The 26,962-nt window shown below is 41.4% G+C and overlaps 1 protein-coding gene across 7 annotated transcripts in view; it reads left to right on the top strand.

Moving 5' to 3' along the window:
- cep131 (centrosomal protein 131) overlaps positions 1–26,962 on the top strand; it is a 139,375-nt gene that overhangs the window by 22,852 nt on the left and 89,561 nt on the right. For all 7 annotated transcript variants that reach the window (XM_073026305.1, XM_073026307.1, XM_073026302.1 and 4 more), the window contains exons 5-7: positions 1,748–1,875; positions 11,022–11,135; positions 24,981–25,136. In XM_073026305.1, the coding sequence (XP_072882406.1) occupies positions 1,748–1,875; positions 11,022–11,135; positions 24,981–25,136 (398 nt within the window). The remainder of the gene's footprint in view (positions 1–1,747; positions 1,876–11,021; positions 11,136–24,980; positions 25,137–26,962) is intronic.

Genomic DNA, 26,962 nt, shown 5'->3' with positions numbered 1-26,962 from the left:
TTCACATGCAAGCTATCATTGTCCCACCAGGTGGCAGAGCTTGTGTGCTTGGGAGGAGTTGTCAAAAAGAAGGTTAATTTTTGCAGTGTATTGTGTAGGAATGAACGTACTGATTGTAGCCATAAAATTTGACTGGTGTTGAGTGTGAATGTTGAAGGTGGTTAATGGGATGTCAGTCAGCCAGTAGAAGTTCTTTTATATAATGCAGCTGCACTAACTTGTAGAAGTTATAATCCTGGGTGAGCCTTGTAGATGGAGAGTTGGTATATAATAACACAACAGAATTCAGCAACAATGCTTCTGTGTCTGGTCCAGTTTTTTCCTCCTCTCCCTCAATCCTAACATTTCCCCAGTCCCCTCACGTGTCTCCATTCTGCTTTCTGAGTAGGTCTGAAGTAATGTGTAAGGTCTCTATCTATTCTAAGTAAGCTAGTATGCAAAGAGTGGTTACTTCAATATTCTTAAAATAATTCATCCATGGGATGTAAATAATAATATTACTTATCAACAACCCATATTTGCCCTGGATATGAGCAGTTACAAGTCAATCACATTGGAATTGCTCATTTCTAATTGGGTGAAGGTAGTGTATTTCCTTCCTCAAAGACTGTTGTTGAGCCAGGTGGATTTTTACAACAGTTTGATGTTTCATGAACTTTTAAATTTGGTCCTATGAAATGACTTAAATTTAAGTTCATCAGATACCATGAGGAATTCAAATTCACATCCTTGGATTAATGGAATCAGCATGCTACCCATGTTCTAGAAAGAAAAAAACCCATTAAACATTACATTCCACCAACTGGGCAGTTTCTCCACTTGCTACTATGAAAATTCATATTTGAGATTGATTTCAGTTTGGTTGTATGCTTGTACAATGAAGTATGTACTGCAGCAAATTTCTAATACATATGAATGTATACAGGTATGGCGAATAAAAGTTCATCCTTATTGCAGAACCAGGTAAAACTTGTAAAATCCTTAAGTACGCACTGCACTGTCATTAGAAAATAATGATGGAAATTTTACCATTGTATTTGTTCACTCATAATATAGATTATCACAGCTTCCTTTAGCTAATGCATGAGAAAAGAGTTCAAATGCACTGCTAAATTTAAAACAAGATGGAAAGCCTCAATCCAAATGAGTTTCAAGATACCTTCGAAAGCTAAGTCTTCTGCCAGAATGTTATTTAGTGTTGCGTTCGTAGAAGTGTTTAGTTTTTATAAATTTAGTCAGGCTAGTTTGATTGTTTACTAAACTAATCTTAATCTCTTCAGTTCTGCAGAAATGCTGTGATATTTCCTAATTAATTTGAGCTCTCAAAAGGATTGATTTGCATTTTATGACCTTAATGCCTTCTGTTTCAAAAAATGAATCCAGTACTTCTCCAATCCAATGCTGTTGATTCCTATACATGATGCAATTTATTTGGCCAAATAAAATGGTTTGGTCATCTTAAACAAGTTATATGGCATACACTTTATTAAAAATATATTTGAGGACTTCCTTTTTGTTGTAACTATTTGAAAATGATGTTTTTGATATCAATTATCTTCTAACACTTGCATATAATTTTGCAGGGGCAGTGTTTACCTATTTAAAATATTTGCAATTTATTTCAAAATTATTGGTTGAAATATTAATGTAAGTGTTTTGGAATGATAGTGTGTGTGCCCTCAAAATCCATTTGAAGGCACAAACATTATTATTCTAAAAGACAAACCTTTTTTTTAATCTTTGACAGGATGAGGAGCCCAGAGTTTTTCCAATTCCTATTAGTGGTCGCAGCAGCAGCAGTACAGATGTGCCAGTCTTATCTAAAAGGAGGGAATTGGGTGTAGCACTAGCAGCCAACTTTACAGCCAACAATCGGTTAGTATATGGAAGAATATGAACAAAATATTTAGAAACAAAATGACTTATTTCCTATAGAGTGTAAGTATATTTTATCTTTTCATTGTCAATGTTAGCTTTTTTGATCAAAGATGAACTATGAATGTGATAGAGGACAGAATCATGAGAAGATCATGCCAACCGTTGTGATTCAATCCTATAGAATTAATAATTTTAAAATAGTGCTGAATAACGCAATTAGATGGAGATTTAATATACTCTTCTTCATAATAAAGGGACAATTTTCAATTTATTTTTATTTGATGAAGTAATTTATTGACAAACTGACTACTTCGGTGAACCTCGCGCATTTGTCATTGTTCAACATATTGTATGGGAAGTACAGCTGATACAACCCTGATATTTATGTCACACAGCTAGTGGTGACATTGACAAACTCAAAATCAGGTTTAATATCACTGGCATATTTTGTGAAATTTGTTGTATTGCGGCAGCAGTACATTGCAATACATAATACAGGTTGACCACCACAAATCTGGAATGATTGGGACCTGTGCAGTGCCAGATTAGTGATCTTGCCGAATTACAGGTGGTTAGGTTAGTATTAAATAAATAAACGCCTCTAACCCACTTCATAATAACTTAGCAAGCTCATCAACAGACTCAGCAGCTGCTTCTTTATCTGTTTTTCACTACACACTGCATAAGATTTTATGTCATGTCGCTGCTTGAAGTGCTGAACTCACCCTGCATTAAAATCATACACATAATCCAGTCCTAATTTTTCATGAAATAATTTTGCTTGTTCCTATATCATTTACCAAAATGTATCATGCACCACAAGGGGAAATAAAACCTTAGATCATGTCTACACAAAAGTGGCTGACGCTTACAAAGCCACTACTCTCCCCCACCTGGGACAGTCCGACCATCTTTCATTGTTTCTGCTTCCCAAGTATAGCCTGGTCATTAAACGTGTGAAACCCACAATGAAGTCTTAAGATCTGGCTGGAGGGTGCTGACTCTGCTCTTCAGCACCAATTCCAGCACACAGACTGGAGCGTGTTTGCTGCCCATGCCACCACAGACTCTCAGATTAGCATTGACTTATATACCAACTCAGTCCTTGAGCACATCAACAAGTGTGTAGATAGAGTGACATCATAAAAACAAAAGTTTTCCCCAATCAGAAACCATGGATGAACAGAGAGGTTGGCCTTTTGCTCAAAGCCAGAGATTCAGCCTTCAGGTCTGGAGACTGGGAGGCTTACAGCTCAGCCAGGGCCAAACTAAGGAGGGCAATCTCTCAGGCTAAATATACATGCAAATAGAGGATCGAGGAGCATTTCAACTCCTTGGACCCACGGCGCATATGGCATGGCATACAGATTATTACAGACTTACTGTGCCCCCTTCAAGCTCTCCCTCCGTGATGAGCTCAATTATTTCTACGCTCGCTTTGACCAAGGGAACAAGGAGGTCATCCTCAAAGCGGATTTCCCACCTGGTGAACTTGCCCTCTGACTTTCCACCTCTGATGTTAGCGTCACTCTGAGCAGGGTGAATATACAGAAGGCAGTTGGTCCGGTTGGAATACCTGGCCGTGTGCTCAGAGTCTGCAGGGCGGTTGGCCGGAGTTTTCACGGACATTTTCAATCTGTCCCTGGCCCAGGCAGTTGTCTCACAAGCTTCAAGCTTGCCACTATAGTGCCAGTGCCGAAGCATTCCACTGCCACAGGCCTGAATGACTTCCGCCCAGTTGCACTCACCCCCATCATTGCAAAGTGCTTTGAGAGACTAGTTCTATCACATCTGAAATCCTGTCTGCCCACCATCCTGGATCCCCGTCAATTTGCCTATCGCACCAACAGGTCAACAGAGGATGCCATCTCCATGGCTCTTCACTCTGCCCTGACCCACCTGGACAGCCCCAAATCTTAGATCAGAATGCTGTTCATTGACTTTAGTTCGGCATTCAATACTGTGATCCCCTCCAGCTTGGTATCAGCTTGGTATCAGCTCATCCCTCTGCAATTGGACCTTGGACTTTCTGACTAACAGACCCCAATCTGTTAAGTTAGACAACCTCTCCTCCATTCTCACTCTGAGTACCGGCATGCCTCAAGACTGTGTGCTGAGCCCTCTTCTGTACTCCCTTTTTACCTATGACTGCATTCCTGTACGTGGTTCTAACTCCATAATCAAGTTAGCAGATGACACCATGGTGGTTGGCTTGATCAGAGGAGATGACGAGATGGCCTACGGGGCCGAAGTCCAGCACCTGGCTGTGTGGTGTGCTAGCAGCAACCTGGCCCTTAACACCCAGAAGACCAAGGAGATCATTGTGGACTTCAGGCATGCTAGGAGCCACGCTCATGTCCCCATCTACATCAATGGAACTGTAGTGGTGCGTGTATCAAGCTTCAAATTCCTTGGTGTCCACATTTCCGATTATCTCACCTGGTCCCTGAGCTCCTCCATCCTGATCAAAAAGGCACAACAGCTTCCTGTGGAGCATCAAGAAAGCTCACCTCTTTCCCAGGATACTGATGGACTTTTATCGCTGTACCATTGAGAGCATACTCACCAACTGCATCTCAGTGTGGTATGACAATTGTCCCGTATCGGACCGTAAAGCACTCCAGCGGGTGGTGAAAACTGCCCAGCGGATTATCGGCACCCAATTGCTCACCATTGAGAACATTTATCAAAAACACCACCTGGGCAGGGCAAAAAGCATTATCAAGGATGCATCTCACCCTAACCATGGACATTTTACTCTCTGTTACATATCCCGTGGATATCTTGTGAATGTCACATGACCATGATGTAATTGAGTATCTGGTGAGCATGATGAAATGGTCTTGTGATGGTAGGGCGATGTAATTTCCCACCAATGTGAGGTCACATGATGTAATTTTCCCACCAGTGAGTGGTCATGTGATGGCCTGTTTCCACAGGTATAAAACGGGAAAGCCTTGCTGTGACGCAGGTCAGTTCGTGGTTTAATTCATCAGTTACTCTGTTATGCTACATATTCGTCTCATGACGTAGTTTTGTTTTAAAGTGGAGTTTTACTTCCTGCCTTAAGTCTCAAAGGTTATTGCTGGCAGTCTTGCACAACGCTGCCAATTTTAGTCCAGTCAGAGAGTGAAGAATTTATCGAAGTACAAAAAACCCGAAGGATTGAGTAAAGTTGGTGTCGTCTGCCGTAATACAGGATCGACCTTATTGAATCCTCGTACAGAAGGTAGTAACCTGCATCTGAGATAGCCACTGCATTGTGAAAGCAGAAAGGGTTGGATGCAGCGTTTCATAAGGGAGAATGTCAGTGCTTTAAGCCGTTTTTATTTCCTTCAGAAATAAAAAGGATTTCCTTCGTAAATCCTTCAGGCAAGGCATATTTCGGCTGGGATCAGCAGTAACATCACGTCGTCGAGGAATTCGTTACTTCAGGAAAGTCTCTCTTAATTGACTGTGTAAATCATTTGGACTTTCACATATATCGCTTTAAGAACTGTGTTTGCATATATCACTTTAAGTTGCTGTTTAGCAGTTAACTTCCAGTTCAGTTAGTCGTTTGTTTACTTTTCATTTTTATTGAGCAGTGTTTAATAAATGTTTTGTTTATATAAAAAAACCTGTCTCAATTCTATATTCATTGTTGTCGTATCATAACACCTCCCATCCGTCAGGTGACCAGTGCTGTTCCACAATGATCTGTTCTGGGATCCCTCCTCTTCGATCTGGATGAGGAAGTAGAAGGGAAGTAAGTTTGCTGATGATACAAAAGTTGGGGGTGTTGTGGATAGTCTGGAGGGTTGTCGGAGTTTAGAGTGGTACATCAATAGGATGCAGAATTGGGCTGAGAAATGGCAGATGGAGTTCAACCCAGATAAGTGTGAAGTGGTTCATTTTGGGAGGTCAAATTTGAAGACAGAATATAATATGAAGCAATGTGGAGGATCAGTGAGATTTTGGGGTCCATGTACATAGGACACTCTAAGCTGCTGACATATGGTGTGTTGGCCTTCATCATTTGTTGGATTGAGTTCAAGAGCTGTGAAGTAATGATACAGCTATATATAAGATCTTAGTTAGACTCCACTAGAGTACTGTGTTCAGTTCTGGTCACTTCATTACAGGAAGGATTTGGATGCTATAGAGAATGCAGAGGAGATTTCCAAGGATGTTGCCTGGATTGGAGAGCATGCCTTATGAGGATAGCTTGAGTGAAACTTGGCCTTTTTTCCTTGGAGCGATGGAGGATGAGAGGTGACCTGATAGATGTGTATAAAATGATGAGAGGCATTAATCGTGTGGACAGCCAGAGGCTTTTTCCCAGGGCTGAAATGGCTAACATGAGGGGGCATAGTTTTAAGGTGCTTGGAAGTAGGTACAAGGGGGATGTGAGAGGTAAGTTTTTCACACAGAGTGGTTGGGTACATGGAATACACTACCTGTGACAGTGGTAGAGGCAGATAGAATACCGTCTTTTAAGTGAAGCTTGGAAAAATAGAGAGCTATGCGGTAGGGAAACTCTAGGAAGCTTCTGGAGTAGGTTACGTGGTCATCACAACAGTGTGGGCTGAAGGGCCTGTAATGTGCTGTAGGTTTTCTATGTTCTACATTGGACAGACCTGCAGTTTGCATTCCCATGTCAGGCGGTGTGTGATTTGGAGGGAAGCTTGCCAGTTCTTGCATTTTTCACATGCATGCTATCGTTCCACCAGTTGGCAGAGCTTGTGTGTTTGAGAGGTGTTGTCAGAAAGAAGGTTTTTGCAGTCTATTGTGTAGGAATGTACTGACTGTAGCCATAAAATTTTACTGGTGTTGGGTGTCGTAGTTAATCCGATGCTAGTCAGCTGAGAGCATCCCTAGAGGTTCTTGTACAAGTTAGTACATAATGTAGCTGCACAAGTTATAATCCTGGGTGAGCCTTGTAGGTGGAGAGTTGGTATATAATCACACAACAGAATTCCAAGCCTTTGACCTCTTTCAGCAACGATGCTCCTGTGACTGGTGCAGTTTTTTTTCTTCCTCTCCCTCAGTCCTAACATTTCTCTGAATCTGAATTTGATTGTCCTCTTTTGTTATGCTGTGGAATACTTAAATAGTTGTTTCTATTTTCTAGTTTTGTACGTAGATATTAGCACTGAGAAGGTGGTGCCATAGTCCAGATGAGTTAGAGGACGCTATAACAGCAATTGATGCTTGGTTAGATGAGTTAATATACTAGAGTCCTTCAGAGACTGAAAAAATCTTTTGTTTTTTCTTGAAACATAGAAAACCTACAGCACAATACAGGCCCTTTAGCCCACAAAGCTGTGCCGAACATGACCTTACCTTAGAAATTACCTATGGTTACCAATAGCCCTCTATTTTTCTAAGCCCCATGTACCTATCCAGGAGCCTTTTAAAAGATTGTATCATATCCGCCTCCACCACTGTCGTTGGCAGCCCGTTCCACGCGCTCACCACTCTGCGTTTTTTAAAAAAAAAACAACTTACCCCGACGTCTCCTCTGTACCTACTTCCAAGCATCTTAAAACTATGCCCCTTTGTGCTAGCTATTTTGACCCTGGGGAAAAGCCTCTGACAATCCACAAGATCAATGCCTCTCATTATCTGGTACACTTCTATCAAGTCACCTCTCATCCTCCATTGCTCCAAGGAGAAAAGGCCGAGTTCACTCAACCTATTCTCATAAGGCATGCTTCCCAATCCAGGCAACATCCTTGTAACAACACACACAAAATGCTGGTAGAACACAGCAAGCCAGGCAGCATCTATAAGGAGAAGCACTGTCGACGTTCCGGGCCGAGACCCTTTGTCAGGACTAAATGAAAGGAAAGATAGTAAGAGATTTGGAAGTAGTGGGGGAAAGGGGAAATGCGAAATGATAGGAGAAGACAGGAGGGGGTGGGATGAAGCTAAGAGCTGGAAAGGTGATTGGCGAAAGTGGTACAGAGCTGGAGAAGGGAAAGGATCATGGGACGGGAGGCCTTGGGAGAAAGAAAGGGGGAGGGGGGAAGCACCAGAGGGAGATGGAGAACAAGCAAATAACTAAATATGTCAGGGATGGGTTAAGAAGGAGAGGAGGAGCACTAACGGAAGTTAGAGAAGTCAATGTTCATGCCATCAGGTTGGAGGCTATCCAGCCGGTATACAAGGTGTTGTTCCTCCAACCTGAGTTTGGATTCATTTTGATGGTAGAGGAAGCCATGGATAGAAATATCAGAATGGGAATGGGACGTGGAATTAAAATGTGTGGCCACTGGGAAATCCGGCTTTCTCTAGCGGACCGAGCGTAGGTGTTCAGCGAAATGGTCTCCCAGTCTGCGTCAGGTCTCACCAATATATAAAAGGCCACACCAGGAGCACCGGACGCAGTATACCACACCAGCCGACTCACAGGTGAAGTGTCACCTCACCTGGAAGGACTGTCTGGGGCCCTGAATGGTGGTGAGGGAGGAAGTGCAAGGGCAGGTGTAGTACTTGTTCTGCTTACAAGGATAAGTGCCAGGAGGGAGATCGGTGGGAAGGGATGGGGGGGACCAGTGGTCAAGGGATTCACGTACCCAAACACGTCCCTATCTTAGAAATTACTAGGCTTACCGATAGCCCTCTATTTTACTAAGCTCCTTGTACCTATCTAAAAGCCTCTTGAAAGACCCTATTGTATCTGCCTCCACCACCATTGCTGGCAGCCCATTCCAAGCACTCACCACTCCGTGAGTAAAAAAAACTTACCCCTGACATCTCCTTTGTACCTACTCCCCAGCACCTTAATCCTGTGTCCTCTTGTGGCAACCATTTCACCCCTGGGAAAAAGCCTCTGACTATCCACATGATCAATGCCTCTCATTATCTTGTGCACCTCTATCAGGTCACCTCTCATCCTCCTTCACTCCAAGGAGAAAAGGCAGAGTTCACTCAACCTATTCTCATAAAGCATGCTCCCCAATCCAGGCAACATCCTTGTAAATCTCCTCTGCACCCTTTCTATGGCTTCCATATCCAGTAGTGAGGGGACCAGAACTGAGCACAGTACTCCAAGTGGGGTCTGACCATCCTCCTATATAGCTGCAACATTACCTCTCAGCTCCTAAATTCAATTCCACGATTGATGAAGGCCAATACACCGTACGCCTTCTTAACCACAGATTCAACCTGCGTAGCTGCTTTGAGCGTCCTATGGACTTGGACCCCAAGTTCCCTCTGATCGTCCACACTGCCAAGAGTAATACCATTAATACTATATCTGGCCATCATGTTTGAATATCCTGCCATCATCCTCAAAATATTTGTGCAAGCTGAGTTATCTTTCAAATTTACTTGAAATTAAAAAAAGTTATGAATGATGTCATGATTGATTTTTGCCCACTGTCTTCATTGTAAGGTGTTGATAGTACTGTAAATTGGTTGAGTAGATGAATCACATTGCTATTTAAATGGGTACAATTATACAGCAGAGGAGGGGAGAATTCAGGTCATTGCATTTGTGCTAACCTATTCAGAGGTTATCCGACTCACCATTTACTGGTCCTATTGCTCTGCTATTTCCTGTAGATTTCAAGCATTGCATTTGAGTCTGCAACTCTGTGTAAAATAAAATCTTTTTTTTGGTCCCTGGATATTCTTGTCAGTTTTCTGAAAACACCTGTCCTCTGGTTATCTACTTCCAGCATTCATTCTATCTGCACCAATAACCGTTGTGAATGCTCCTGTGAAGCTTTCCTTCAACAACCTTTTCATGATATGATATGATTTTCACACATTGCTCTGTGACAACACCGGTGCCAAGCTGTATCGGTCCTAATGCCCTTCCCTTGGACAACATTGGTGGCATGGAGAGGGGAGACTTGTAGCATGGGCAACTGCCCGTCTTCCATACAACCTTGCCCAGGCCTGCACCCTGGAAGCCTTCCAAGGCACAAATCCATGGTCTCATGAGACTAATGGATGCCTGTCATTATATGAAGTCTTTATAATTAATAACATAGATTTCACTTATCAGCAATGCCAACTGTTCCTTCACTTTGTAGCACTTACTTCATAGTCTTATGAGTGCGCCAAAGTGGAAGTTTACAGTCTCATTTGAGAAGCTCGAGGAAAAAGATTTGGGGTGATGCAATTCTTGGGGATAATATGGTGCTAAAGATGCTAACCATTAAAAACAATTTTTAAAACATGTCCCATCTGCTTTCTTAATGGGCACAAAATATTGATTGTTCTATTTAAGAGGAGCAGCCATAATATCCAGAGACGACAGCCAATATTTATACCTTCATTCAACATCTCTAGCACAGATTATTTGGTTATTGTCACTCATCTGTTTGTGGGAGCTTGTAAGTACATTGGCAGCCTGCTTATTTTACAATATTAACTACAGATCACCAAGCTGTGAAGGTGTCTGAGCAGCCTGATCATTGAAGTTTATAATTAAAGTTACTGGTTACTCTATATTTTACAGCAAGGAAAAATGTTTCATATATTCCGAGTTCCTTCATTGTCACTGAATCAAAACTGTGGAGCTCACTACTCAAGGAAGAATTTGGGTCATAGTGTTTTTAACAATGCTGCTGTCACTTGCCAAATGAGAGGAAGTTTAATTCAGGGCAGAGAAGCCAAGAGATTGTATTTTTCCTCTTCTACAATTGAATTGCTGCCATCTCCAGTCTACTTCAACAAATTTCCACAACTACTGTTTGATTACTCTGTAAGAAATAGTGAGAGAATCAAATACCAGTGGGCATTAAGATGAGAGGGGAAACTCTAATTGATATTTACAAGGTAAGTTTTTTTTAAGACTGAGTGGTAGGTGCCTGGAGCACACTGCTAGGAGAGGTGGTAGAAGCAGATGTGTTAGCAACTCTTAAGAGGCATTTGCACCAGCACAAGAACAGGCTGGGAATGAAGGGATTTGGATCATGGGCAGGCAGATGGCATCATGGACTGATGAAGCACTGTGGGCAAAAGGAGCCTCTTCCTGTGTTGTACCGTTCTAAAACATTCCCCAAGCAAAACTATTTGAGTTTGCTTAACTGAGTAATGAATGTAGATGTAGTTTAGATCCAGTTCATGGACCAGTATTTTTATCCTAATTTGGCTATGTTGTAGCTTTCTTTGTGGAATAAATCATCCTTGTTTTTGCTTTTTAGGAGCAACAAGGGAACTGTTGGGAATTCTGTCACCACAATGTTGCACAACAACTACTCTACTGTTGACAAGCCCTTGACTCCAAAAAGCTCTAACCAGAAAGCAACATCTCTCAAGTAAGTTCACTATTTTCAATATTAGTGGAAATAAAATCAGTTTTAAATCCTAGTCTGATCAGCCAGTTATATTGCTGGTAATGTTTGTGAACATGTTATTCTTGTTTCGACTAGCTTTATTGATGTATATTAAAGGGAATACCAGAAGATTTCAATGCAGAGGATTGTTACCGTGCTGTATCTCTATATAAAATTTCAGTTTGAGCGTTTTCTTTGGAGCAAGTTGATCCAATGTATATTTCTAAAAAGAAGGATAGAGCCTTTGGGCTCAGGGTTGAACTTTATTGGCCAACACGAGAAATCCCCCTCCCAGCAAAACAAAATGATTTATTGCTTTGGACTAAAGCTCAAAAGTTCAAAATAAATTTATTACCAAAGTACATATATGTCATCATACTGTGGTGCTAGAAAGTTTGTGAACCCTGTAGAATTTTCTCTATTTCTGCATAAATATGACCTAGAATGTGATTTATGTGATCTTTATGTAAGTTCTAAAACTAGATTAGGATAACCTAATTAAATAAATAACACAGAACCATTATACTTGTTCATTTATTTATTGAGAAAATTAATCCAATGTTACATGTATTTGTTGGAAAAAAGTATGTGAACCTCTGGGGTAATGCCTTCACAGAAGTTATTTGGAGTCGGGTGTTCCAATCAATGAGATGAGATTGGAGGTGTGGGTTGGAGAGGTGCCCTGACTTTATTTATTTATATATAGACAATAGGTGTAGGAGTAGGTCATTCGGCCCTTCAAGCCAGCAGTACCATTCACTGTGATCAGGAGAAGTACCGGAGGATTGGAGGGTTGCAAATGTTGTTCCCTTGTTCAAGAAAGGGAGTAGAAATAACTCAGGAAATTATAGAATCAATGAGTTTGACTTCAGTGGTGGGAAAGTTGTTGGAGAAGATCCTGAAGGGACAGGATTTATGAGCATTTGGAGAGACATAATCTGATTAGGGATAGTCAGCATGGCTTTGTCAAGGGCAGATCGTGCCCTACGAGCGTGATTGAATTGTTTGAGGAAGTACTAAACACATTGATGAAGGTAGAGCAATGGATGTAGTGTATAAGCTTCCCCATGCAAGGCTCCTTCAGAAAGTAAGGGATCTAAGGAGATCTTGCTTTGTGGATCCAGAATTGGCTTGCCCACAGAAGGCAAAGGCTGATTGTAGATTGCTCATATTTTGCATGGAGGTTGGTGACCAATGGTGTTCCGCAAGAATCTGTTCTGGGACCCCTCCTCTTCGATTTTTATAAATGACCTGGATGAAGAAATAGAAGGCTGTGTTACTAAGTTTGCTGATGACACAAAGGTTGGGAGTATTGTGGATGGTCTGAAGGGTTATCAGAGGTTACAGTGGGACATCGATAGGATGCAGAACTGGGCTGAAAAGTGGCAGATGAGCTTCAACCCAGATAAGTGTGAAGTGGTTGATTTTGGTAAGTCCATTTGAGGACAATATAATATAAATGCTAAGACTCTTGGCAGCGTGGAGGATCTGAGAGATCTTGGGGCCCTGTCGATAGGATGTTCAAAACTGCTGTGCAGGTTTATAGTGTTGTTAAGAAGGCATATGGAAATGAGTTCAAGACCCATGAAGTAGTGTTACAGTTATATATGACCTTGGTCAGAACCCACTTGGAGGACTGTGTTCAGTTCTGGTCACCTCACTACAGGAAGGATGTGGATACTATAGGGAGAGTGCAGCGGAGATTTACAAAGCTGTTGCCTGGACTGGAGGGCGTACCTTAGAGTTGGTTGAGCGTACTTGGCCTTTTCTCCTTGGAGTGATGGAGGATGAGAGGTGAACAAAATGATGAGGGGCATTGATTGTGTGGATAGCCAGAGGCTTTTTCCCATGGCTGAAATGGCTAACATGAGGGGGCATAGCTTTAAGGTGCTTAGAAATGGGTATTGAGGGGATGTCAGGGGTAAATTCTTCACACAGAGAGTGGTGAATGTGTGGAAAGACTATTGAGCCTATTGAATCCAGGCTGGCTCCTTGTTGAGCAATCAGTCAGTAGTTGGCACAGTTATGAGCTCAACATTTACTCTGATAATGGAATGAGTTTAAAAGATAGGTGTCAGCATTGTCTAAGAGAAGATTTGATTTGGATACACAAACTAACAAGTTCAGTCAAGGACAGCAATACAGTATTGGATTTTCACCCTGGATTTATGCCCAAGTTTATGTGGTTATGACTTGAACTCACTGTCTTGTGACTCAAAAAGCAAGAGTGCTCGGTGTTATCGGGTAAAATTGTCACTTCATGTATATACACTCAGTAGCCATTTTATTATGTATGCCTATATATCTGCTCTTTAGTGCAAATTTCAGGCAACTCAGTGCCTAAAAATATGCAGACACGGTCAACAGGTTCACCAGACCAAGCTTCAGAATGAGGAAAACGTGATCTAAGTGACTTTGATCATAGAATACTTGTTGGTGCCAGAGGGGGTGGTTTGAGTAATCTCAGAAACTGCTGATCTCCTGAAAGTTTCATGCACTACAGTCTAGCTTACAGAGAACGGTGCAAAAAAACAAATGACATCCAGTGGGGAATTCTGTGGGTGAGAGAGGTCAGAGGAGAATGGCCATGGTGTGTAGAAGAACATCTCTAAATGCACATCATGTCCAAACTTGAAATGGATGAGCTACAGCAGCAGAAGACCACGAGCATACACTTTAGTGGTCACTTTATTAGGTAGAGAGCCTGTACTACGTGGAGCTAGATAACTATAATGTGTCACCTCTGCGCTTACTGAAATCTAGTATTCCCTGCCTCTTTTTCAAATCCATAAGACATAGGAACAGAATTAGGCCATTTGGCCTATTGTGTCTGCTCCGCCGTTCCATCAAGAATGATTTATTATCCCTCACATCTCTATTCTCTTGCTTTCTCCCTGTAACCTTTGACACCCTTATTAATAAAGAACCTATCAATCTCCACTTTAAATATACCTAATGACTTGGCCTCCACAGCCTTCTGTGGCAATGAATTCCACAGATTCACTACTCACTGACTGAAGGAATTCCTCATCTCTGTTCTAAAGGAACGTCCTTGTATTCTAAGACTGTGCCCTCTGGTCCAGTTTGACTCCTATAACAGAGTCAGCCTTTCTAACCTGAAACTGATCTCATCTGATATGACATGTCTGATATTCATCATCAAATTTATGTGCCATGTCATAAGATGCAGGCGATCCTGGTCTTCCATCTATCTTTAATCTGCGAAGTTCTAATAAGCTCTTCAAAACTTCTGCCTGTCCGTACCTTGATGTAACTCATGAATGTCATGTGCTATCAACTGTGACTGTTTCTTCTATCAGTTTATCCCATCATTGCAAGATGTTTGAGCTTCTTCCTCAGTATGTGTCCCAGAAATTCCAGCTGCTGTTTCCTGATTTATGATATCGGCTCTCTTCTTATTCCGGCTTTTCATGACACTTCCTCGTTCGTCACTCTGTCCTTCCACAATATTTTCATCATTCTTCTTGAAAATTACTTTTCTGCAGTATTGAGTCTTCCCTCATTTTGCTTTGATATTGTCCAGCGTTTACTTCCATATGTTAGTGTGGAATGAAAGTAGCACCACAACACTCGGAGTTTCATACCCATAGAAGTTATGTCATTCTTTAGTATCTTGCTCAAATGTGCATTTAGCAACCCCAATCCTCCTCGTAATTTCAACATCAGCCCTACTGTTAGATGTTATCGTGCTCCCTAAGTAATTGAACTTCAGTTCACATTTCTGTATTTGTGACAACCATACATTTAGTCGTCTTGTGGTTAGTTAGTTAGATAGACACTTTATTGACCCCAAAGGAAATTACAGTGTCACAGTAGTATTACAAGTGCACAGATATACAAATATTAGAAGAGGAGTAAAAGAATTAAAAATAGGTAACAGTCTAACAGGAGGGGGTCATCACTTCCCCAACTATAGGTTGATGCATTATAGAGCCTAATGGCCGAGGGTAAGATTGACCTCATATAATGCAGTTGTCTTAAGTCTTATTACTAAAAGTTCAAAGGTTTCCAAGGTACATTTAATGTCAGAGAAATATATACAATATTCATCCTGAAATACGTTTTCTTTGCAACCATCCATGGAAACAGAGGAGTGCCCCCAAAGAATGAATGACGGTTAAATGTTAGAACTCCACAAACCCCCCGCCCTCCCGGCATCCCCTCGCACGGGTAAGCAGCAGCAAAGCTACAATCCCCCCTCCCACACCAGTAAAAAAAAAGCAACAGCACTCACCACCGAGCACTCAAGCATGCAGCAAAGCATCAGTAAAAACACAGATTTGTAGTACCCCAAAGACTACTCGTTTACCCGGTATTCAACAGACCACAGGCTCTCGCTCTCCCTAATAAGGGAGAAAGAGGTGTCTCCGTTTCATGGTGAGAGGAGAGACATAACAAACAACCCACTGATTTATGATGTTAAAAGTCCATTGTGTTGCTTTATCCGAGCACTGTGCCCAAAGAACTTGGGTCTATCGGCACATAGCCAGCAACCAGCTTGCTGCTTTCGATCTTCCATCTCCCATGATACACCGGATTCCTACAGAGACACCGACCTTCAGTCTGCCCTTCTCCAGAAACACGAGATCCTGGAACTCTGAAGGCGAGCTAATCTCTTGGGCCTCATCCTTGACATATCGAATAACAGCCAATTGTGAAACCCTGAGAGTGGGTCCCACTCCCGCAAAGAAACAAAGTCAGTGTGTAACTCCAGGTCAGGATCTTCAAAAGAACCCTAAAAGGGGAAAGTAGAGATATTAAAGATGTAAATAGGAGATTCCTATTTCTGAAGATGCAAACAAAGGAGTTGTAAAAGTGGCTTGCAGAGGGTGGGAATCATTGTCCAGAATTGCCAGGATTTTCCATAGGGTCCTTTGTTCTACTACATCTTCCAGTGTGTCCACTTTGACTCCTATAACAGAGCCAGCCTTTCTAATCAGTTTATTGAGCCTGTTGGCATCACCCGTCTCCTCAGGAAGTAGAGGCAATTCTGGCCCTTCTTGTACACAGCCTCTGTGTTGGTGCTCCACTCAAATCTGTCATCCAGGTGCATCCCCAGGTACTGTTACGAACCCCGTAACTGGGTTACTTACCAGCAACGATAGAGATGTCCATTGGAGTCTGATGATACTATTTTTAACAGTATTTATTAGTAAAAATACACAAAAATAATATCAATGCAAATATACAGATAATATACGTCGTCAATACTAAACCTAAAAGTGCGGGTATAATATTAATCAATAAGAAATAAGCTCTATCGTTGTCTAGGGGATAATGAATTGTCTGATGGAAATATAAAGTTCGCTGCAGTTCACACAGGCTGCCGTCGTTTGGGTGTCGCTGTGTTGCAATTGTTGGAGAGAGAGAGAGATAGGAGAATGGGAACAGTTACCACTAAGTATTTTGCTAACCTTCCTTTATGATTTCGATCCGTCGGTGTCTCGTTGGTGTGGCTGTTCAAGTGTGACCTCTCCTTTAGCTAAACCGTTCTTCCGTGGTGAGCCCGCCACCCAGGCAAGGGAGGATGCAGACGAGCTCCCACCGGCTTTCGCTATAAAACGCTGTCACTGGATTTCTAGCGTTTCTCCTGGTGCATCTAAAGGGGTGTTCCCCAGACTCCTCTTTTATCCTCACTCACGGGGTCTCAGATGTCAATCAGGTTGGGTGATGCAATCCCTCAACCAGACCACTCTGGTTGACCCCTGAGGGGTTTCAATGAATAGTACAGTACTCAATACACAATTCCTTCTCCAAGAGACAATAGCTGTAGTCAGTGGTTCCGTTCCACTTATGCCAGGAGACATTCCAAACCTTGTGTATTCTGTGTGTCTCTCTCTCATTATTGACATGATGGCATGCTGTATATCTCTCTCATTTCCTGGGTCTCAGACCCGAAATAATAGCGATCTTGCGATTCTCAAAAAGGGGGGGGGGGTGAGCATTGGCGATTCGGGACCCTTCTGCCCATCAGATTTGCTCCACATTCGTAACAGTACTTGTAGGTTCTCACCACTTTCATGTCCTCACCATCAATAGTAACAGGGAGCAGTGCAGGCTTGGTCTTCCTGAAGACCATCACCATCTCCTTTGTCTTACTGATATTGAGCTGCAGATGATTCAGCTTGCACCATTTGACTAAGTCCTCCACCAGGGCCCGATATTTATTCTCTTGTCCTCCCTTTATACACCCAACTATTGCTGAGTCATCAGAGAATTTCTGCAGATGACGTGACTCATTGTTGTACCTAAAGTCTGAGCTATACAGGGTGAACAGGAAGGCAGCCAATAAATTCCCCTGTGGGGTCCCAGTGCTGCTTATAGCCATGTTTGACACACAGCTCTGAAGCCATGCAAACTGGTCTGTACCAGTCAGGTGGTCCAGTGTCCAGGATGCAAGGGCGGTGCCAGCCTGCATTGAACGGAGCTTTTCCCACAGCAATGAGGGCTGCATGGTATTGAAGGCACTTGAGAAATCAAAAGCATGATCCTCACAGTGCTGCCCTGTTTATCCAAATGGAAGAAGGTTCTGTTCGCAGGGAGATGACAGCCCTGTCAACTCCAATGTGCTCCTGGTAGGCAAACTGCAGGGATCGAGGTCTGATCTGACTAGAGGTTGGAGGTGAGCCAGGACCAACCTCTCTAGGGTCTTCATAATGTGTGAGATCAGGGCCACTGGATGGTAGACATTCAAGGCTTTTGGTTGGCCCTTCTTGGGTACTGGGACCACACATGATGTTTTCCACACAGTTGGGACCCCTTCCAGGCTGAAACTCAGATTGAAAGCGTGCTGGAGAACACCACACAACTGCTCAGCACACTCCTTCAGAACCTTGGGGTTCACACCGTCTGGTCCCGATGCTTTGCCATGTCTGAGTTTGCCCAGAGTCCTTCTCACCTGCTCAGTGGTGAAGGTGAGTCCATGGTGGAAGGTGGGGGCTGAGGGAGGTGAAGATCGGGTCAATAGCTGTTGGTATGTGGGGGTATGGATGGTAGGTGCAGGGCAAAGAGGGGAGGTAGACAGTGGTAACCAGTGTTGTTCATCCATTGAATTGAAAAGGGGAGGAGAGGTGTTGGTGCTGAGGGAGCATTGGGTGTCTTAGTACTTGGACTGGTGTGCTGAGGGGGGGGGGTGTGAACAGGAGTGCAATTGTTAAACCTATTGAAGAATTGGTTTAACTCATTAGCCCATTCACGACTGCATTCTGAGGCTCTGCGGCTAGGCTGGTTGAAGCCAGTTATGTTATTTATGCCTCTCCACACCTCTGTTTGAACAGTCTCCGGTTTCATGCTTTCTCTTGCTTTCATCATAATGATTTGTATCAAGAATTTCACAACATAACTCATCAAACCAATTGCAAACTGTAACTTGCATTCAATTGCTCCATGTTTTTTTCAGCAATGCAGTAAATACAGACTAGCTCATTTCCTCTGGTGTTTTCCTGTTATCATATACTTCATTCAGCAAATCTGTCAACCTTTCAATCCTGAAATCTTCTGTGCTTGAATCATTTCTATAGTAATGCTATCTGGTCCTAATGCCTGATTCTTTTTCATTTTCCCCACTGTTGCTTTACTTTCTGATTGCATAATAGTAATTATTGAATTCTCTCTTTTTGTATCTTCAAACAAATCAGCAAGTCAACCATTTAGCCTGTATATCTGCTTTTTCCTTGAGTGTGGATCCATATTTATCTTCAGACATTGATTATCTTCAGAATATTTAGTACCTTCTTTTGCATATTGCCAGAATTTTTTAGTTTCTCTATCTCTTCGCTTTCTCCAGTTATCCATTCTTCTTTGACTTCCCTACATTTTTGCTTGATTTCTTTGTTCAAAGTTTTATATTTGTTGGTGTTCTTTGGCATAATTTTCTGTCTTTCTTTCATTAGATCCAGAATTTCATCTGTCGCCCACTTTATCTTTTCGTTTTCGGTATCACTTCATTAGACCCATCCACCCTGCCTTTTTAAACTTCAACTGGTTTCTCCACTGTCAGAGCTTCATATCTATTCTTCACTGCTACAGTGTATTTCATCTTCATGTCCAAATCAGAATCAGTTTAATATCACCAGTGTATGTCATGAAATTTGTTAATTTATTGGCAGCATGTAATGCAATACATGATAAATATAGAAAAAAAATAAATGATTTACAGCAAGTATATAAATTTATATTAAATAGTTACATTAAAATACATTAAAAGTAGCGTTCATGGGTTCAATGTCCATTTAGACATCAGGCGGCAGAGGGGAAGAAGCAGTTCCTGAATCGCTGAGTATTTTCCTTCAGGCTTCTGTACTTCTTTCCTGATGGTAACAATAAGAAGTGGTATGTCCTGGGTGATGGGGGTCCTCATTAACGGACATCGCCTTTCTGAGGCACCGCTCCTTGAAGATGTTGTGGATACTACAGAGACTGGCACCCATGATAAAGCTGACTAATTTTACAGCTTTCTATAGCTTCTTTAGATCCTGTGCAGTAGCCCCCTGTACCAGACAGTGATCAAGCCTGTTAGAATCTCTCATGCAAGCCAGGTCTAATGGAACATGGTGACTCTCACAGTCTGCTTCTGGATATGCCTACTGTTGCACGGCTTTCCTGAAACACTTGATGATTGTGGTGTAGTCTGTTTGACTGTGGCTTCTGGGCTTCTCCAAGTCCACAACCTTCTTGTGTGCTGCTCAAACTATGTGTTTGTTGTTCTATGATCATTTGCACAACATCAGTCTATGAATCACTCACCTCTGTCATTCCTGGCAATATTACCATCTTGTTTTACAACTTTAGCATTCATATCCTTTATCATCAGAATGATATATTTTGTCTGATATTACATGATAATGAATAAACATGTACAGAAAAGCTTAGTATTATTTTTCTTTGTGTTATCAAACATTATATAAACACAGAAACACAGTAATCTTCTTAGCAATTTCCTAAAGTACATTTGTTATTTGCTGTAGGTGCACAATCAGTTCCTTTGTTGATCTAGTAGAATTCTAAACCTTTTAACTTTTGTCAGAGTTGGATTGGGATAATTACGGAACAACGCTGCACCTGAATTAAATCAACTCCTTTGATTTTTGCTCAGTCATTGTACTGTATTGGCTCTTGAAATGTAAAGTGTGCATTTGACTTCCACTTATACAGTTAATTAGTCCTATCCCTTGCAAGTCATAAGCCCATTCCTAAAACAAGTTGCCAAATGATCCTTTGATCTATTCTTTTCGAGGACTTATGACTTGCTTTGGTGCCCAAGGTCGCAAATATGCTAATTGTCATGACTTTTTGACATGCAAAGTTGCTATTTCCCATTAGCCATCTATTAACAGAAAATTCATCAACATAGTAGTGACAGTTTGTTAAGAATTAAAGTTTAAAATTTCGTTGTCTTCACAAAGCATTCTAGTAATTTGGTCAACTTTCAGTAAACCAGATTTTGCATTTATTGTTGTGTTCCAACAGGTTTGTCTTATGTTATACAACTCAGTGCATGAAACTGTAACTGATTTCACGCAAAGCTTCCAGTTATATTAACCCCACTCACCTTTCATTCTCTTCTCTTTATACAGTCGGCTCTCCTTATACGCGGATTCCGCATGCGCGAATTCAACCAATCGCGAACACCCGGAAGTGCTCTTCCAGCACTTGTTGTTCAAGCATGTACAGACTTTTTTTCTTGTCATTATTCCCCAAACAATGCAGTATAACAACCATTTTACATAGCATTTACATTGTATTAGGTATTATAAGTAATCTAGAGATGATTTAAAGTATACGGGAGGATGTGCGTGGGTTATCATGCATCGGGATCGAAAAAAATCGGAAGTTCTCTTACTAAGTAAGTCGGAACAGGTACATCTGGTTTTATTTAGCATCAGTTAGTCAAACGTTTGCCTTAGTATATAGTATATATTTTACCTTTCTATCCATATAAAACACTTAAGAACAAATGTTTCAGCGCCGGGCTTGGGAAGTTCCCGAGTTTGATCTAGTGATAGATCGCTATGGAGTGCGCTCTCCACTGTGCCGGGTTGATTTGGAGGATCAAAAACCCAAGACCCCAAAACCTAATAATTAAACCACTGCGTTGCTTTGTAATAATTGTAGCTTTCATCGGGTTAGAGCCTTTCTCACTTTATCCTTTAAAATTGTTTCGATCTTTGACTGATGTAGCCTAACGCTTTTCCAATGACCGATGGCGTTTCACCTCTTTCCAATGGCTTTTAATATTTCCACTTTATTTTCAATCGTGTTCGCGATTATTTTTGTGAACAGAAACACTGCACATTCAGAGCTCTGGCGCTGGGTCCTAACGTCCACTGAACTGAGACAGGTTAAATAAGGTCTGGGGTTCCACTAGGTCCTAAGATCCACCGGATTGATACAGGTTGAATAAGGGACTTGAGCATCCGCGAATTTTGGAATCAGCGAGGGGTCCCGGAACCAATTCCCCACGGATAAGGAGGGCTGACTGTACCAGCTGGTTTTCTCCTCCATTCCTGGTCGTGATTCAAGGTCTTGATCGGAAATGTCAGCAGTTCCTTGTCCTGCACAGATGCTGCTCAACCGCTGAGCTCCTCTAGCAGTTTGTTGCTTCAGATTCCAGCATCTGCATTCTCTTTTGACTACATAGTAATTTTCTGTCTTAGTGTAACATGTTTCTTGTGGCATGTCTTGTCCATATTGCAGTGATAATGTTTTGGGTTGGAACAGCAACATTATTTAAAATTCTGTTTTATTTATATATGCCAAAGACTTCCACAAAGCAAAGAATTGGAATAAAAGAGGCTTTCTTTGGCTGGCTCTTGGGGACTAGTGATGTTCCTCAGGGGTTGGTGTTGGGACTGCTTCACTTTACATTATATGTCAATGACCTGGGTGGTTGAATTGATGGCTTTGCGCAACGTTTGCAGATGATTTAAACATAGGTGGAGGGGGCAGGCAGTGCTGAGGAAGCAGTGAGTCTACAAAAGGACTTGAACAGATTAGGAGAATGGGCAAAGAAGTGCAGATGGAATACAGTGTAGGGAAGTGTATGGGAGAAGACAAGAATATAAAAGCAAGGATGTAATGCTAAAGCTTTAGAAGGCATTGGTCAGATCACACTTCAAATACGGTGAGCAGTTTGATCTGAGAAAGGATATGTAAGAGAAAGCCTGCAGATGCTGGAAATCCGAGCAACACACACAAAATGCTGGAGGAACTCAGCAGACTAGGGAGAATCTTTGGAAAAAAGTCCAGTTGACATTTCGGGCTAAAACCTTTCAACAGGACTGGAGTAAAAAAGCTGAGGAGTAGATTTAAAAAGTGACAACAGTAGAGGAGGCTGTGGATGGACATATTGGAATGGGAAGCGGAATTAAAATGGGTGGCCACTGGGAGATCCTGTGTGTTCTGGCGGACAGAGCGTAGATGCTTGGCAAAGTAGTTCTCCCAATCTACGTCAGGTGTCACCGATATGCAGGAGGCCACAGTGGAACGAAAGGATTAACATTCAAGGAGTGTTTGATGGCTCTGGTCCTGCACTTGCTGGAGTTTAGAAAAATGAGAGGGGTATTTCATTGAAACCTATCGAATATTGAAAGGCCTATTCAGAGTGGATGTGGAGCAGATGTTTCCTGTAATGGGGGATTATAGCAGCAGTGAGCACAGCCACAGAATAGAGGGATGTCCATTTAGAACAGAGATGAGGAAAAATTTCTTTAACCAGTGGGTAGTGAATGTGTGGCATTATATTGCCACAGCTGGCTGTGGAGGCCAAGTCATTGGGTATATTTAAAGTGGAGGTTGAAGGTTCTTGATTAGTCAGGGCATCACAGGTTAAGGGGAGAAGGCAGGAGAATGGGTTTGAGAGAGAGAATAAATCAGCCAAGTTGAAATGGTGAAACAGACTCAATGGGCCGAATGGCCTAATACTGCTCCTATGTCTTATGGAAAAGTTGAGTAGGTTGGGACTTTATTCACTGGAGTGCAGGAGAATGAGGGGAAATCTTATCAGGGTTTCCAATATTATGAGGACGTAGATAAGGTGAATGCAAGCAGGTTTTTCCCCTCAGGTTGGGAGTGACTAGAACTAGTGGTCATAGGTTTAAGGTGAAAGGTAAATATGTAAGGGGAACCTGAGGGGGAGCAACTACATTCAGAGAGTGGTGAGTGTGTGGAACAAGCTAGCAGCAAGAGTGGTAGATGCAGTTTAAGTTGCAACTTTTAAGAGATGTTTGGGTAGTTACATGGATGAGAGAAGTATGGAGGGCTGTGGTTCAGCTGCAGGTAATTGGGCCTGTGCACAAGAGGAGGCTGGCATGGACTAGATGGATTAATCGGCCATTTTTGTGCTGTATATTTCATGATTCTATTAAAGGTGTTAGTTACAGTAATTTCATTCCTGCCTTAACTAATGTGGGATTGTGGCCAGATGGCCATTTTCATCAGATTGTGTGGTGTGCCTGCCATTTTCCTGCAGCATATCTCGCAGTGCACAGGGCTTGTGAATTACGACCAACTGTTCTCACCACTTGCACTATTTTAGTTCTTCTACATTAATTTTGTAGATGATACTTACAGCATCTAATTCTAAAAAAATGTTGGATGGTAAGAGGAGATTTTGAGATGTATAAAATCATGAGGGACATAAATAAGAAGAAAGTGCACATTTTTTTCCAGGGTTGGAGAATCAAGCTTGTGGGCACAGAGGAGGGACTTAATTGGAACCCAAGGGGCGACTGTCATCCTGAGGGTGGTCTGTGTATGGAATAAGGTGTCAGAGGAAGTCATTGATGCAGGTATACTGACCACATGTAAAAAGCACTTGGATGGATATTTGATAGGACAGATTTAGAGGTATATGAGCCCAGCACAGGCAAACGAAATTAGCCCAGTTGGGCTGAAGGGCTTGTTTTCACTCTGTATGACTATAAATGTAGGTATGAAAAAGAGAGGTTTCATGTCAGAAGAGGAAGAAGAACTCATATTCTCTGTTGAGAATATATCAAATAGTATTGTTTACCAAAGCAAATGTTGTAAATACAGTCAGAGTTCTACTGGTCTATTTCCCTAGGAGTGAATTAGGGAAGATCAAGGTAACAATTAAAATAGCCAACAGAAGACAGTGTTTGCTATTAAATGGAATCTTTTTCATGCTGAAAGCTCATATTCTGATGGAGAATTTATTAAGAATATTGTAGAAGTTTCTACAACTTGAGATACATGTATCTCAAAACTTTAGTGACTAATGAAGCAGCTTTAGTTTTCTGAAAAACATAACACAACCAGGTGGAGACTCACAGAGCTTCCGTTTCTAACAGTATGTAGCCATAATGAAGGACGTGATTTCACTGTTTATTTTGAACCATAAATTTGAAAAGAAGGTTAGTGGTAAAATTGTACTTATAAGTCTTATAGTTCTTGAACTGTAGAGTACAATTGCATACAGCTCCTTTAGATTTGGCCACCCTTGCTCTGTGTGGCAAAGAACAATATTTATTAATAATGTGCATTCTCACTCATCAACTCTGGGTATTTGAATTTGCTCATAAGTCCTGGCGAAGGGTCTTGGCCTGAAATATTGACTGTTTATTCCTCTCCAGAGATGCTGGCTGACCTGCTGAGTTCCTCCTGCATTTTGTGTGTGTTTTGTCTGAATAAGCTCTTGCTGGTGTTCAAGGGATGAGAGAATATTGTGATATATTTGCTGTTGTCTCTTGTGAAGATTTTAAAAAAACTGTGCCTAGACCATCAAAACTGGTTGCTTGCTTTGCTGTGTGGATTCCAAAAAAATTTACTTGTGTTTTTTTTTGACAGCAACATGATCAAAGTGCCAACTCATGATGAAAATGGCTTAGACCAAAATTCCTTAAAGAAATCACAAAAAAACTTCTCTAGTAATAACGTTGCAACAAGAAACAACACAAGTACGTTGAACAAAAAGAAAGAAGTGACTGAAGAGGAAGCAGAAAGGTCAGTTTTAATCCTTAGGTCATTGAGGTTAAAAAAGCAACAGAAATCTGTAGTACCTGAGCTTGTAATCTCTAATTAGTTTGATAAAGTTGGTATGTTTTTCTGTTCCCAGAGAATTGGATATTTGACCTTCAAACTTCATTTGCTTGCAAGAATATAAGAAATAAAAGAAAGCATATTCTTAATAAGGTTCCACAAATGTGTTCTGCTATAATTTTGTTGTCTAATCCTTTGAGTCCTAGTACGTATGAACAAATTGTCAGTCTCTAGAATGACAGTCTGAATGTCTGATAATCTTTGAAGTAGAGAGGTACTGTATTTAATACTGTTGAGTTTATGTTAATTTTGTGCAGACTGATGATACTACATATCTGAGCTTCACCTGCCAGCTCCTACTAAAGAAATATAGGAAGGAAGAATCAGAAGTCAATGATAAATATCTAATCATATCAAAAATAAATCAGTGCAGACTTTGGCCAATCTGTTCTTCAAGCCTGCTCTATCATTCGAGAAGATCATGGCTGAACTTATTGTCAGCTCAACTCTAGATTCTTGCCTACTCCTTGCAATTAAGAATCTGTCTACCTCTGCTTTAAAGATATTCAAAGACATTGCTTCCACTTCTCTTTGAATAAGAGAGTTTTAAAGATTCACACCCTTCCGAGGTTGTGTGGAAATAACCTTATCTCAGTTTTAGTGAGTGGCTCAGTTTGCGAAATCTAGTTGTAGTTTCTCCCATGCAGGGAGCACCCTTTCTTTATCCACCTTTTTGAGGTCCGTGTCTGGATCATGTGCACACCCTTCCTGAACTCCTTGCCATTAAGGTAATTTCTGTCAGGACTGTGGTTGCTGTCAAGCAAAGCTGCTTAATAGTAAAAAGGTGGATATCTTTCACTTTGCATTGTAGAGGAAACATTCATTCAAGACTAAAAGGACACTTTGAGAAAAATTTGCCCATGAACCAAACTTAATCTTCTCTATTCTGCTATAGATGGCTGTGGAGGCCTAGTTGTTGTGTATATTCAAAGTGGAAGTTGATAGGTTCTTGATTAGTAAGGGCATCAGAAATTACAGGGAGAAGGCAGGAAAATGGGGTTGAAAGGAAAAATAAATCAGCCATGATTGAATGATGGAGCAGATTTGATGGGCTGAATGGTTTAAATCACCTCCTATGACTATGGTCTTGTAGTCAATACAATAATTATTACTATTTTTGAGGATTAAATGTATTTGCCATATATATTTGTATATAGAGTGAATTCCAGTTAATTGGACCATCGGTTAATTGGGGCAGCTGCTTAGGAGGGACAACTCTTGAAGAACAAAAACTAATCAAGAAAATAGCCAGAATTCCCTTCATTTATTTGGGATACTACGCCACTTAATTGGAACAGAGAGCTTGCTGAACAGCGTCTACCTAGTGTCAGTTGCATGTACATGTGTGGCGGTAGACTCCACACTGATTAGAGCAAACAGTTTTTAAATTGAGTCAGTTGTGTGTGTTTGTGTTCAGAAGTAGTGATTTTTGTCACTGATAGTTGGTGAGAAATAAACAGTAAGGCAATTCAGAGCTGTTTTGCTTACTGCAAGCATTCAGGCTTGGAGATACCAGAAATGGCTGAAATATCAGCAAACTGTTTTTAAGTAGCATTAGCTGAGCGTGCTTGTGTTATATTATCCATTTGGCCGCATGGATTTGGAAAAACAGCGATTTAAAATTTTTTTGATGATTTCAATTTTTAGTTTGATTTTCTGCAGGTAGGCAATGAAGGTAGTCCATTATCTACACCAGGAGTAAATGCTTTTGTTCATTTACAGTTAATCAA

The sequence above is a fragment of the Hemitrygon akajei genome, chromosome 22 (genome assembly GCF_048418815.1).
Source record: "Hemitrygon akajei chromosome 22, sHemAka1.3, whole genome shotgun sequence".
Taxonomy (NCBI): Eukaryota; Metazoa; Chordata; class Chondrichthyes; order Myliobatiformes; family Dasyatidae; genus Hemitrygon; species Hemitrygon akajei.
This window is presented reverse-complemented; position numbering and strand designations above follow the sequence as displayed.